This window comes from Caloenas nicobarica, chromosome 2 (assembly GCF_036013445.1).
Source record: "Caloenas nicobarica isolate bCalNic1 chromosome 2, bCalNic1.hap1, whole genome shotgun sequence".
Lineage (NCBI taxonomy): Eukaryota > Metazoa > Chordata > Aves > Columbiformes > Columbidae > Caloenas > Caloenas nicobarica.
Window position 1 is genome coordinate 158119102 of NC_088246.1, and position 14041 is coordinate 158133142.

General features: G+C 37.4%; 1 protein-coding gene across 3 annotated transcripts in view; it reads left to right on the forward strand.

The window, feature by feature from the left end:
• Window positions 1-14041, forward strand: part of KHDRBS3 (KH RNA binding domain containing, signal transduction associated 3) — a 93353-nt gene that overhangs the window by 38377 nt on the left and 40935 nt on the right. For all 3 annotated transcript variants that reach the window (XR_010605790.1, XM_065628883.1, XM_065628884.1), the window contains exons 3-5: window positions 1163-1279; window positions 4112-4258; window positions 10366-10505. Coding sequence is in view for 2 of the 3 variants with exons in the window: in XM_065628883.1 (XP_065484955.1) it covers window positions 1163-1279; window positions 4112-4258; window positions 10366-10505 (404 nt within the window). In the remaining variant the exon portion in view is untranslated. The remainder of the gene's footprint in view (window positions 1-1162; window positions 1280-4111; window positions 4259-10365; window positions 10506-14041) is intronic.

Sequence of the window (14041 nt, forward strand, 5' to 3'; positions counted from 1 at the left end):
TTTCCTAGCTCTTGTGATCTTTTTTTTTTTCTGATTAAAACAGTTCTCACTACTTTAAGTGAATCCTCAGGTCTTCCCTAATTCTCCTTCCAATTTTGTATACCTTCCAAAATACAGTGCAGCGAGTCACCATCCCTGGAGGTGTTTAAAAGGTGCATAGATGAGGTTCTTAGGGACATGGTTTAGTGCCAGAGTTAGGTTAACAGTTGGACTCAATCTTGGGGGTCTCCTCCAACCAAAATGATTCCATGATAGACACAAGTGGACTGCTGAAAATACGCTCTAGGGAGCAGTGCTCATAAGAACTTTCACATCCAGCTCCAATAAATACAGCTTTGTGTCATTGAAGTGGCAATAGGTGGATTCTACCTTTTTTGTTTTCCTTTATGAACGATTTTTGATACTTGTTTTCTTTAGCCTACCTTCCCTCTGAGGCACCTTCTGGGCTGAAAGAGCACCTGGAGTATATTTTGGTGTTTTCTGTGCCTGGAAATGGTTGGTTTTTTCCTTCCTTTTTGTGGCTCACCACTTTCTTCTCCCTAGTTATCTTAAACGTGTAATGCCACGGTTATGAACCTCAACTGGTTATGTTAAACTTGAGTGATAATGGGGTTTGAGTGGTAGTTGGGAAGATCTCGAATATTGATTCTGGTTTGGGACTGGATTTATATGCTTATGTTCTCTGAATTTAATTCCCTATTTGTTTCTGTGGTTTAGTTTAGGGTGTACTTAATGAGTTGCTGTATTACTTCGTAAGTCTTCAAGGGAGGATAAGGCAATTAAGATCTTTTTTTTCAGAGCTTCGGTTGCTTAGCATTGTATCTGAGATTGCTGCCAGCTTTGCTTTTATGGCTTTATGTACCTGGTAACAATTGTTGAAAATTGAATTGCAGTTTGAGCACATCTGTTCTCAGTGTCGAATGTGATAAATACAAAGTTCTCTTTATACTATGACTTCTTTGAGTTCAGATACTTCTGTGTTTCTGTTGTTACCCGATGGAGCCACTGATGTGTCCTAGACATTTGTACTTAATGACTGTGTAGTTTATGGTCTGATACTTGTTTGCACCTAGAACAAAAGTTGTTTCATCAAAATGCTCTATTTTGGGTGTTCATTTGTGCTTAAAAATCTAATGAGCTTAATATTTTTGTTTTCTTGCAGTTCAACTTTGTGGGAAAACTTTTGGGTCCCCGTGGCAATTCTCTAAAGCGCTTACAGGAAGAAACACTGACAAAAATGTCTATTTTGGGAAAAGGTTCTATGAGGGACAAGACAAAGGTAAGAACTGAGGATGCTAATGGAAGTGTTTGTTACCTGGTTTTTGTAATTTTTTTTCTTAAAGACTTTGCAGAAGCAAACAAACCCCACGACAAATTAAGGAGCAAACAAAAACCAGAGGATATCCTTGTATCGCTTAGATTCAGGTGGAGTCTCTTTTCTCTAAGGAGTCTTCTCACTATGAGTATTTTGAGGCCACCATGAGTTGTACTTCAGTTACCCCCCCAAACTACGGTTCTTGGGGATGTAAGTGGGAATTACCAGTGACACGTTCTGGATTGATCTTGTGCAGCTTGTAATGCCCAAGTGAACATGAGTGCTGCCACTTTTGGAGGAACGTGACTTCTAGATCCAAACATTTTCACATAAAATAACACTTAACATTGAAATTGAATATCATTTAATAACGTTTCCAGGCGAAGAGAAAAATAGCTGATGAAAGGAGATAAACTACAACTAGAAAAGAACTCACGGCTCTGAGGATGACTTATGCAGCTTAAGCATTTGACAAATTGTGATTGTTTCTATGGGAAATATTTGGTTATAGTGGATGTATCCATTGCAAGAGCCAAAGCAGACAGCAGAAAAGACCTTTAGCTTCATAGGTATTTGTACTAATCACTTTCATTCTTTACTATCTGGCTAAATTTGTAGCAGATAATTGTACATCAGTGAGGAGATGTCACCTGTCTGGTAAGCTGCGTTTTCTAATTGGAGCATTCCTAATGATACAAATTAAAACACTGAACATATTTCTTGCCTGTAGCATAACATGCTTTATAGGCCTCCAGTGAGACCTTTCTGTGGTTACGCAATCTGAAACTTAAAAATACTGCATGCTATAAAGATTGGTAACGACATACATATGAAACAGCGATGTAGAGGGCTAGCTACTGAATTTCCTGAACTATATATCTTTCAGCCCATTTCTCCAGCAGCAAAATGTATATTATGTGATTTATAAAGTATTTATCAAGAACTTGATAAGAGCCTGTAAATGACTTTATTCTGTGCACAACTCAAAAGCTAGCTCTTTTAATTCCTTCTTGAAAAATATTTATTAAATATAACTCTCAGAAATATAACTTATGTTTATGAAAATATAATAAAGACTTGAAGATATGAAATGGATTTTTTGAATGAGAGCTGTTACGTAATACATAATACAGACAATGCAACTCTTAAGGTTTAAATGCTGCACAGTTATGAAAAACTACAAACTTGAAATATGACACAGACAGTTCGGCTGGAGGTAAAGAAACTAAGAATATGAGCTAAATTTGCTACTAAACCAGGATGCCAAAGTAAACCTCCAAATACTGTTTTAAATGACACTTGGTGAACTTTCTCAGTTCTTGTGCAATGTGTCAAAGTGACAGTGTTCTGTTGCTGAATTACATGTTTCTATATCAAAACACGATGTGTCACGGAGTAGGAAGTCCCCTGAGTTTTTCTAATGGCTCTGCAGTATAAAAGTTTGTTTTATTAAAAGCAGAAGCTCAAGCTGGAAAGCTCAGATTCCAACTTGAATCTCAGAATCCTGGGGAAGAATCTTAAAGGTTTACATTTGACTAATTTGAACTTCTCTTGTTTCCTTTCGTAATGCTTTGTTTAAATTTTTGGCTTTTTCTTAATTGAAATGCTAGCCAAAACTGTAAGTAAATTTTTGTTTTTAAATTAAGTGGCAAATATGTTGTTAAAAGTTGGAAGGCTTTTTTTTCTTCCACAGAAAACTTAAATACAATTAATCTTTGTGTTCAGAATCAGTAAGGTTCCTGTCATTGTGGATCTGGTTGGGTTTTTAAAAAGGAACATGAAGAGGACCTAGTTGGATACTTTAGAATAATACAGCTGGAATAGCTTGTATATACCTATTTGGGTATCACTGAAACTGTCTATTTTTAATAATCTAAAGGATGAAGATACCTGGTGTTTGCTAAACACAATGAGCAAGGGGAGAATTATTAGGGCTTTGTTTTTTAGATAGCAGAACTGTTAGGATTTTAATATTATCTGGTAATACAATGAAATTATTTTTAATGGTGTCTTATTCTCTTGGAATGCACCAGTCGAACACACATGGGAGGGATGGGGAGGCGTTCTGAGAGAACTGAGCTCTGTTCCACTCCATTGAAATCACAGCTTTCCAGTCATGTTGAAGTAGGTTGGGTAAAGCAGAATAAAAGAAATAAACTGTTTTGAAATAACTAGTGAACTATTTTTTCCTCTAATGTCCTTCTCCCTTGGCTTATACACTGCATTAGTTTCATCTCCAAGTAGCACAGTTCTGTGAAGGTTGTACTCATGGGGTAGAAATCTCAGTGAGAACAGAAAGTAAACAAGAAATATTGGAGCTGTGCAGTAATAGTAAGAATGAAATAATATTGGTAAAAGAATTTTGCTCCTGTGGAATATTAAATCAAACCTGTTTCTAAAGACTTCTGAGAAAAGAGGCTTCAAGTTCGCTTAGGTTTCTCAGTGTCTTCTACATGAAACTGGTGCACTTGGCAAAACTCCTGCAAATATTTGCCCTTGTGCTACAGTTTCTGTGTGTGAGCAGGAGCTGATGGGTCCTATTTTGTGTGTTACTGGTCACTTAGTGTTGATAAGCAAACTGATAATATTCTGATATCTTAGCAATATGATTGGTTTGAAGTGTATCGGAGAAGTGTGCGTTTCTACATGAGGAAACACTTTGTGCAAATGCCTCTGAAACAGCTTTAGTACTTCCATTATAATATGTTTTAAAAAAGAAGGTGAAAAAAACAAACACAAAAAAAAGAAACAAAAAACCAACCAAACAACAACAACAACTTCTTTCTTACCTTCTAGGAGGAAGAGCTGAGAAAAAGTGGAGAGGCAAAGTACTTCCACCTAAATGATGACTTGCATGTTTTAATTGAAGTATTTGCTCCACCAGCTGAAGCCTATGCCAGAATGGGACATGCATTGGAAGAAATCAAGAAGTTTCTCATCCCTGTTAGTATTTTAATTTTTTTAATAGGAATTTTGGTAGTCTCGAGTAAGAAATTTTCTATAAAGCTAAGTGTATGATATTGGTCTGCTCATGTTGCTTAATTTCCTTTACTTGTGAAAGAAGTGGTCATGTTTACAAATACTTTTCTTTCTGATATAGGCAGTTATTGGGCGAATGCATAACTCTCCACATACACTTCAATGTTATGATATGACCTCTAGCAGAACAGCAACTTATTCTTGCTTAACTGGCAATGTGCAAAGTATTTAAGTTTACAAATAATTGTAAACATCTTTAAAATAGGGAAACATTTGCTTAAGGGTACGGCTTTTCTGTGTTCTTGTTATGCCTGGAGCATCAGCATAGGGTCTGTTTTACTAAGAATAAATAAATTGGAAGTTTGTTTCCACCCATAATCCTGGTTATGTTCCGTGCTGAGGATCGATACAATTTTATCTTGTAATTTTATTTTTCTCATCAAGCTAGTGATACATGGGTTATACTTCTGATGTATTCTTCAACTTGTGATGTATGGATGTATACAATGAGATGTAAATTTCCAGTGTAAGTTTGTACTCCAGGTTTGGGATATGTATAGATACTGATGTTGCAGGGTTTCTAATGTCTTTTTGCGTAAGATTCAGTTTTTGCTTATCACAAAAGGACCAACCTCAATTGTTTTGCAATATCAAACTGCTTGGAACAGTCCAGATTCTCTTAAGCTGAGGCATTTGAGGTGGTTTTACTGTGTATAAAGCTCTTAACTGCATTAGCTCTTCGCTGAATCTTCTTTTTATTTGTTGCTTATCAAATAACTGAACAAGGAAAGCAAAGCATCCTCAAGATGCATTGACTTGTTTATTTTTACTGCTGAAAATTGCTTTCTGATTAGTGTCAGAACTTGGAAATGTGGGAGACTTGAGCTAAAAAAGCTTTACTACGGTGTGTATCTGAGTGGCAGATGTTTGAGTATAGTCAGAGTAGCTGTGTTCAGGATGGGCTGGGATGGATACCTGTTGTATGGATATTGCAGCCTGTTGGGAGCAGAAGGACCAGCTGTTCTCTAGGGTAAAGCAGCTGGTGCTGATGACCTGACAATATTACTGTATGCGTTTTGGGGATTTTAGTTTGTGCGAACTCTAATCTATATCCACGAAACCAAGTCCCAAGTGACTGGACTTGATTGTGTTTTTTGTGTCTTTTCTGGCTTGTTTTTGAATGAAAATTAATTTTTGTGCGCCAATACTACTCCATGACATGAACCAAAGAATGGTAAGTAACAATCATCAGGAGGCACTATGATGTGAAGTAACACAGCAATGTGGGTGCCCCTTAAGACAGTTAAACCTCCCCAAAATATCCTGAGCATTATGTTCTGCTATAGAGAAACAAGCACCACAGCATGACTCCATCTGCGGGTTCCAAATGCCTTTTTTCTTGATGTATATGAAGAGGTAAATAAACATACTGCTGTTCGAACAAACAAACTGATTATAGGTGGGGGATACTCAACAGAATATTTCTAGGAACGCTGGGCTGTCATAATGTCGAAGATTATTGTATTTACATGATTCATTATTTGATTTTGTGAAGAGAAGGGAGAACTGAGTTCTTGGCTATCCTAGTGAGCAAACAGCTGTTTCATTTTTAGATGAAAATCTGCTCAGTTGAAAAAGTACTTTTTGCATGCACTGGAAGTACAGAAATATCTGATTCTCCTGCCTCCTTAATCACATGGTATTTTTCTTCATTGAGCTTGATTGACCTAATGTCAATAAATGAAGTAAGCTTATCAAAGCCTAGTCATTACTGCTGTTAAGCCAGTAGAATTAGACTGATAATGAGCAATTCCATTCAGTGGTTGTACACTTTTCCGTCTCAATTTTTGATCATTGCGTCTGTGGTGTACTGAGCTGAACTGATGCTACATAGTCTTTTCTGAACTATGGGATCGAGCCAACACTGTTTTAATTTCCCTTTGGCTTTTCAAATGTAATCTTATCAGAATGGCTCTAAATGCCTTAATCTCTTCTGCCCCCTCCTTCCACCAGCCATTCTAGGAAGCAATAAGGAGCAGCTTTGTCCTCTCCAAAACTACCATGTGATTAACTGCTGCCAAATACAGCTTGAATTTTATTTTCTGTAAGGTCTGTTGTGGCTTTCTTAGTACATTATTAGTTTTATTTCAAGTAAGAAGTCCTGTTATCAGGATATATGATTTGATCTTAATTTGTGTTTTCCTTACAGTGCAAGCTAAGTATACCTTCCAAGAACTTTAAATGCTAATCCTGGTTTAGGAATATGATCATTGTTCAGTTTTCAGATCGGGCCTGAATATACAATCACAATTGGTGCTAGAATGGGGATACAAAATAACCTTGTAGCTGACTATAGCAAAAGTGCCTTGGCCTCTCAGGTCTTTTTGGATCTGCGAACAAGCACCTTTGCATTGAAGTTCAGCCTCAAGCACCTGCAGTGTTTTACTTTCCTTTAAACTATTGATATAACTCAAACCCAGACATAAAACCTTCTGACTTGAGGTTTTTTGGCTGTGCTTATGTTGCCTTGACTCTTGCCTGTGTTCTGCAGGTGGGACTGTGGCTTCTGATTTCCAGTATATTCTTTTGCCCCCTGTTAAATTAGCCAGTCCCTTTGCTCTGGCCAGACCCTCTGGCCAGCAGTCTGTTGGACTGTCAAAGTGGTGGATATTGTGCTTGACATTTATCCCAGAATTTCTTTTGTCAGATAAGACAAAAAGCCAAGTACTTCCACCCTCACCTCGCCCTGGGTTCTGTATTATACCATCATTACCGCGGTTTTGGCCAGTAGGACTTTTCATAGTCTATTTTGCTTAATTTTTGAGTAGTGGCAGTGTTTCTTTTGACAGCTACACCATTAATTATGCTTTGCTGTTGGTTATTCAAGTTACTTGTTTTCCTTGTCTTTAAAGCAAAGTATAGAAATATCTTTGAGAGAACAATCTGTAGCAGTCCATTTACAACATGAGCAGAATTTACAAGTTTCTCCTATAGTCTGCCTTGCCTCCTGCAAGTTCACTTTGTAAGGTGTGGTGATAAAATAGCGTTTAATGGCATTTGGAAGAGCTGGTGGGCTTTGGAAACACATTTCTTTAAGCAAGCTGGCAAATACCTGTAAAGTGTTTGTATAAAGGTGACTGGAAACCTGATAACTGTTGCTGACTGCGATGATAAAGATCTGTGTGGATTTCCAAAACTGCATAGGGTTTTGCAGGGATCTGTCCTAACATTAAATGAAAGATATTTTTATTAATAGCTTGAATGATGAATTTGAATAAGGTTTTAAGTTACAGATGTACCAGTTAGGGGTGGACCTGCTGGAAAGCAGCACTGCAGAGAAGGACTTGGGAGTTGTGGTTGATGACAGGTTGACCATGAGTCAACGATGTGCCCTTGTGGCCAAGAAGGCCAATGGTATCCTGGGATGCACTAATGTCTGTACAGAAATTTAATATGGTTATAAAACTTCCAGGAACAGTCAGACAAACATACTGATAAGCAACTCGTTTACATATGGTGCTTCTATCCCCTTATCCCTGTGTTATACCGTGTTCGAGGGTGGTGCAACACTGGCCCAGGTTGCCCAGAGAGGTGGTGGATGCCCCATCCCTGGAGACATCCCAGGCCAGGCTGGACGGGGCTCTGAGCAACCTGATCTGGGTGAAGATGTCCCCGCTCATGGTAGAGGTTGGACTGGATGAGCTTCAAAGGTCCCTTCCAACCCCAACCCTTCTATCATTCCTACAGAAGAAAACATCCTCCATGTTCAGAGAACACTAGTCAGTCAAGATGTGCAGTATTCATAAAATGAATACTTCACTTGAACTTGATCAGCAGCATTTGACTGAAATTTGAGCATTGTGCCCGCCTAAACCGTAAAGCAGTACAGTCCAAAGAGTTTCCATGTCCATCTCCTGTTCTAGGTGAAGAAGAGAGAGCTCCCTCAATTTGACTTGCAATGTGCTGTTTTCCAGCAGTGGGTATTTGTAAATCGACCATCCGTTACTTTTAATCGGAGAATCCATTGCAGAGCCTAATGGATTAATGCTGCTGCTTATCATGGCTCCTTGTACTGTTCCTTCACTCTGTGTCCTCCTGCTGCTTCTGGCATATTTGATAAGGGCCGTATTATCTCTTCTGTGCCTTTGTGCAGTGGAGTCCTTGTCTACCACTACAGCTGCTGCTATGTCTAGTAGTCTGCTGTGGGAAAATGAGAAATCATTAGGAAGAAAGAGGACCCAACACGTACACTGGCAACCTGAGCATGTCTCTAGAAAATCAAGTTATACTAATATCAAATGATGATCAAAGGTATTTTTCTAGGAGCCCAATTCTGAGGAAGATGTCTTGTGGAGAAGTTATAAAGGGCATCTGACATATATCAGAACTCCGAATCCTAAGAATTGTGTTTGTGGTACAGTTTTAACCGTTCATTGGCATTTTATTTCAAAACAAAAGTGTTGTTCCATACATACCTTGCATGGAATTTTGCGTTTGTAGCCAGTTCGGTTCCAGCAACAAAGCACAAAGTGAGTTCCTGTACAGTAGTTGGCCAGAATAGTATCAAATTGCCTGTTTTTATTCTACTCTGTAGGGTGGCTTGGCTGTGTGTTGGGTCCAAGCTGGCTTATAATGAAATGTTTCCTCAGTTACCCAGTTTGAAACGGTTGATTCAGTTTTCCAGACTTGCTTTTTCATCTTGTTTGCTGCTTGATCTCTGCTGCTAAGTAGAGGATGATCCGAGATGGGCAATTTGAGTTAAATTTCAGAGCCTATTCAAGGCAGTTTGGACAAAATGCCCTTACAGTGCCACTTTTTAAAAAATACTGACTATTCAGAAATGGCATAAATTAGAAAACTTATTTATTTTTGTGGAAGCTGAGGGGAAGCAGAATGTTTCAAGGATAACTGATGTGTTGGAATTCACAGAAGTTTTAACCTCCTTTCCATGCAGAGTTACCCGATGCAAGGGCTACCTTGCCAGTCTTTTGGTACCTGGCTAGCGCGTAAATGTAATAAACCAGTTTTCCAATAAGAGATGCAGGTCCTTTGTGTTGTAACTGAATTGTAAACTGGGTGGTACTTGAACAAACCTTCCTTCTTTGAAATGGGAAGACTTGCATAAGGTAAGAGCTGTTATATCAGAACTATCACTTCATTCCTAGGACCTATTAATATTTGGATACTTATTTTATATGTATACATGTTGAGTAAAATTTATTTTTCTGATTCACCTTTACGGATGCGTTCTTTAGTTTACTTTAAGTGGAAGAAAAATGACAAAAATATGTATAGTTCAAGGGTTCATTGCTATATCTATTTTATTCCTGTGTGATGCGCTAGTTTTGGAGGGTGGCTCAAGGCCCCTGAAAAGTCCTGTGTATTTTAGAAGTACCATATTAATTCAGTGTAAATAACTTCAGCTTTCTTTTTTGATAAACCTTGAGAGAGGATTTGTGCACAATCAGAAACAACCCATGTGTCTTCAGCTTGTTTACTGTTGCGTATTCTAGAACTGAAATATGTGGAGCTCTTTTTATTAGTTAACAGTGCACGTGTATATTGAACGAATGTCTTTGTTTATTCTTTAACTCCTGATTTTAAGTGTAAATGTCTATAATTTATTCTTCATGAGGGCTGTGCTCAACAGTGTATTTATTCTTTACTGCTTTGCAACACCAAGCAATGAGATTTTTCCTGCTTTTAACTCACTATCATTCTACAGCTGGAACTACAAACCAGATCTCAGCTCAGAATATGAGACCTTGATTTTTATTGTTGTTGTTTCCCTCTATCTACAGCATCTTAACACTGGCATTTTAAGTGGTAATGCTGCATGGAAATAATATGCAATGGAAAAGAGAACCATTCTTGAGCAAAAAATGTGATTAATATGTAGAACTCTTTTAGAAATATTTGACTGAATAATATGCATATAGTATTATTCTACAAATTAAAGTTTTTCAGTGGGATGCTCAGCTTTTTAAGAGGAAACCTTCAGGAGCAGTGTTTGCTGATACTAGGTGATTGAACAGTTTGGGGTTTTTTTCTCACTCTGTTCCCTGTTTTAGGACTACAACGATGAAATCAGACAGGCACAGCTTCAAGAATTAACATATTTAAATGGTGGCTCAGAAAATGCAGAAGTTCCAGTAGTTCGTGGAAAACCATCTATTCGAGCAAGAGGCGTCCCAGTTCCTGCTTTGACCAGGTAAGTGGAATTTCATTTGAACAGACGTATTTTAAGCTTCTTCCTTCGTGCAGAATATACACTCCAGAGCACAGCAGTAAAATTCATGGACTCCCAAAATACAAGCAAAAGATAAGGGGAAAAAATCTTGGATCATTGAAGATAGTCTGGTTAACAATTCCTCTAAGTTATGGGATATACATATTCCTTTTTACACTATTACTAAGTTTTTGTAGTCATGCTAAAATGTTGTGGAAGTGCTTTGGAGGTAGAATGTGGATTTGGTCTCAGCTGAGTGGCACTTTTTTCATAAAAATGTGGCTTTTGCTTGATTCAGGAATAAGCAAGTCTACTGCTTTTGCTTTATTTTCTTTGACACAGGAAACGTTTTATTTTTACTCTAGCATTCCCTGTCTTCCTTGCAGTACTGAGATGACAGCTTCAACTCCTTTGGATCCTGAAGTGTGAAAACAAAAACTAAATAAAGTGCATAAGTGTTTGTGTTACAGTACAGAGAGACTGTGGCTGCAGCAGCTTGGTGTAATTGTTTCTATGGTGAACTATTTTCCTGCAGTTGTGGCTGTGGTTCTTATTAATGCAAGCCTGAAACTTAAAACACTTCAAAATATTATTTTGAAATTATTTTATAACTCAGATTAAGCATGTTAGAAGAAAAAGCACTGAGGAATTCCATTTACAGATCTGCTTACACAGTTACATGTATCCTGATGATGATTGCAAATGCAATGCAGAAGGAACCTTAATTTAGAGAATTTACACTTACTGCTGCTTGTGTCCTATAAGAATGTGATTATTTTCTCTAAATCAACATTTTTTTTGTTATATTCTTAAGCAATGTGTACTGTATCTGTTCTGCTTTTCTTGATTTTAATACTGTTCAGAGTAATGGTAATTATACACCAAGGTTTACTTCTTTAGAACTGCAATCAGCCATACAAAAGTGCTTGCAAATTAGAGATCTCATTTAATTTTGGAGATTGGGGTGTTTTTGCTAATTTTACTTCAGTTCTTAAATATCTGGTTTTAAGTTTGCCATAGATGCCTGTAATGGCTCTACTGCAGATGCTCAGTACAGATACATTTGCAGTTCTATTTCATGTTTTCTTGTTGTTTTTTTTTTTTGTCTGTAAGGTAGTGTTTGTGATACAGAAGTTATTGTTCTGACCTTATCACTAAAGTTTGATACCCAGTTTCCACTACTAGTATCTAGTACATGCATACATAATTAACTTTTTATAGTACTGAATTTCTACCATCCTCTGGTTTTTAGTAAATTTATTGTTTTAAATCTGTTTTTTATGCAGGACATACATGCTGTTGCATAGCTCACAAAATCCTTTGTAGTTGGCCTGCAGCTATTGAAGTGTCTTTAGGGTAAATGTAAATGTTCTTCGTATTTGATTTGGAGATGAGAGGTAAAAGTTGTATTTTTGCCATCTCCATTTTTGTGTGTTCTAAAGAAAACTGAAAGGTTGGTTTGATTGTCCTTACTTCAAGGCTTATCTTAAAATCCATGACTTCTTCCCCTCAGAAATTGAAGCGTGCCATTAACATAAAAGATTCCTGGAGTGAAGCTTCATGCTGTTGCTTCTGAGATGCTACGGTCGTTGAGTTAAAGGTCTCAAACTCAGTTCTAATACTCTGATTCTTCTTTAGCACAAATTGACTTCAGTGACAAGTATTTTTATTGAAGGAAGGCTTTGTTAAAGACTGTGTCTTAGTGCTAAATAAAATATCTTTAATAGCAAGCATTCCTGGGATATCCAAGAGAGGGTGAAGCAAAGCCGGAGAAGACTTGTAAAACGAAGTCGAAAGCCTCAGTCCTGACCTCGCTTTATAATCTGCAGAATATTTTAACATACTAACATTGATCCATGAAACCTCTTGTTAAGGATGCAACAACTGAGTGTGCCTTTTAGCCTTTATTATTCCTGAATAGTTTCACTAAAAAACATACTAATTTACATACTTTTTTTAGTCCTTATCAGACATGTTGAAACTGGAGATAATGCGTTTTATCAAGTGCCTTCTTTTAAGACGACTTGTTACGCCTATCTTTGGCTCCATAACAAAGTTTTATTTTGTAGAAAATAATATATTTGTTGTACTTGCATGCAAAATTCTAGCTTGTGCCACAGGTATTCCTTTGTATGGTAAGTAATTACCTAATGGTTGTTTGGGGAAACTCTTATTCTGCCATTTCTGGGTTGTTCCAGATTTTCCTGACCTTTTCTTTTTTTTCCACTCTAGAACCAAGTAGGATTTTGGGGGTGAATGAGTGGAATTTTCTGTAGAAGAGTTGTGTGTTTTGAGCTATACCTTTCAGAATGTGCTTTTCTTGTCATTTATCTTGGTCTTACAGCTGCTTCCTTCTGTCCTCTTTGCCCTTATTTTTAGTGTTTTCCCTCCTAATACTGCTAAAGAGAATGAACATTGGATGCAATCACAACATTTTTATTGTTTTCTATTATGCTTATGCTGAGCATCATCTCTTTAGGTAGTACTTGCCTCCGCTGTGCAACAAAGGAAAGGGATGTGAGACTCTTTCCCTGGCAAAATTCCAGTTTTCATTCTTTATTGTAAACTAACCTTGTTCTTAAATGGCTTCTTGGATGCGACTATATAAAATGAAGGATCACACCAGTTACTGTTTAATTTATTGTGCTAGCAGGCATAGAGGATCCTCGGTTTGTTTAATGTGATGCTGTTACAGTGAGTAGCTAAAAGATGTTCCCCTCTTGGTATCAGTGTTTCTTTAATGCATTTGAATTCCCATCCTGAACCAGCGCAATATAAATGATAACACTACTGAAATGTGAACTGAGACATCTGATTAACTAAAGGCTGTAAATAAACATGTGTTAATGTGCATGTTAGTGTACGCCTCTAAGGACATTTTGTAAATAAAGCAGCATTTCCTCTCTAAAACTTACATTCATACTGTAAGAGTAGGTATAAATAAGATTTAAGGATCACTCAGTTCTGACTCAAACCAAGATATATTGAAAAAGTGACATTCTAGAGGATGATAGCAGTAAGTTGATAAATTTTCCTTTCTACCTTGGGGCACAGGGGACCAATTCATGTCACTTATAGCTAGAAATCACTGTTACTTATAGAATTGTTTTCATTCCAACCCCTCTTTCCTGGGAAAGGATCTCTTCTTCTAGGTTGCTCAAAGCCCTGTCCAACCTGACCTTCTAATGTTTGGGCATTCACCACTTCTCTGGGCAGCCTGTTCCACTATCTCACCACCATTTTTGTACACGATTTTTTTCATTGTGTCAATCTAAATCTACCCTCATTCAGATTAAAACTGTTGCACTTTGTCCTTTGACTACAGGTCCTGGTAGAAAATCTGTCTTTCTTATAAGCCCCCCTGAAGCATTAAAAGGCCACAAAGAAGGAGAGCTGCTTGGGTTTGCTCCCCAGATTGAGAGAGGAATTGTATTTGAAAGCAGATATTCTGATTTCACTCAGATGAGGGAAGGAAAACGTAATTTCTCATAGAGCCAGCATGTAGGAATAGTCTAATT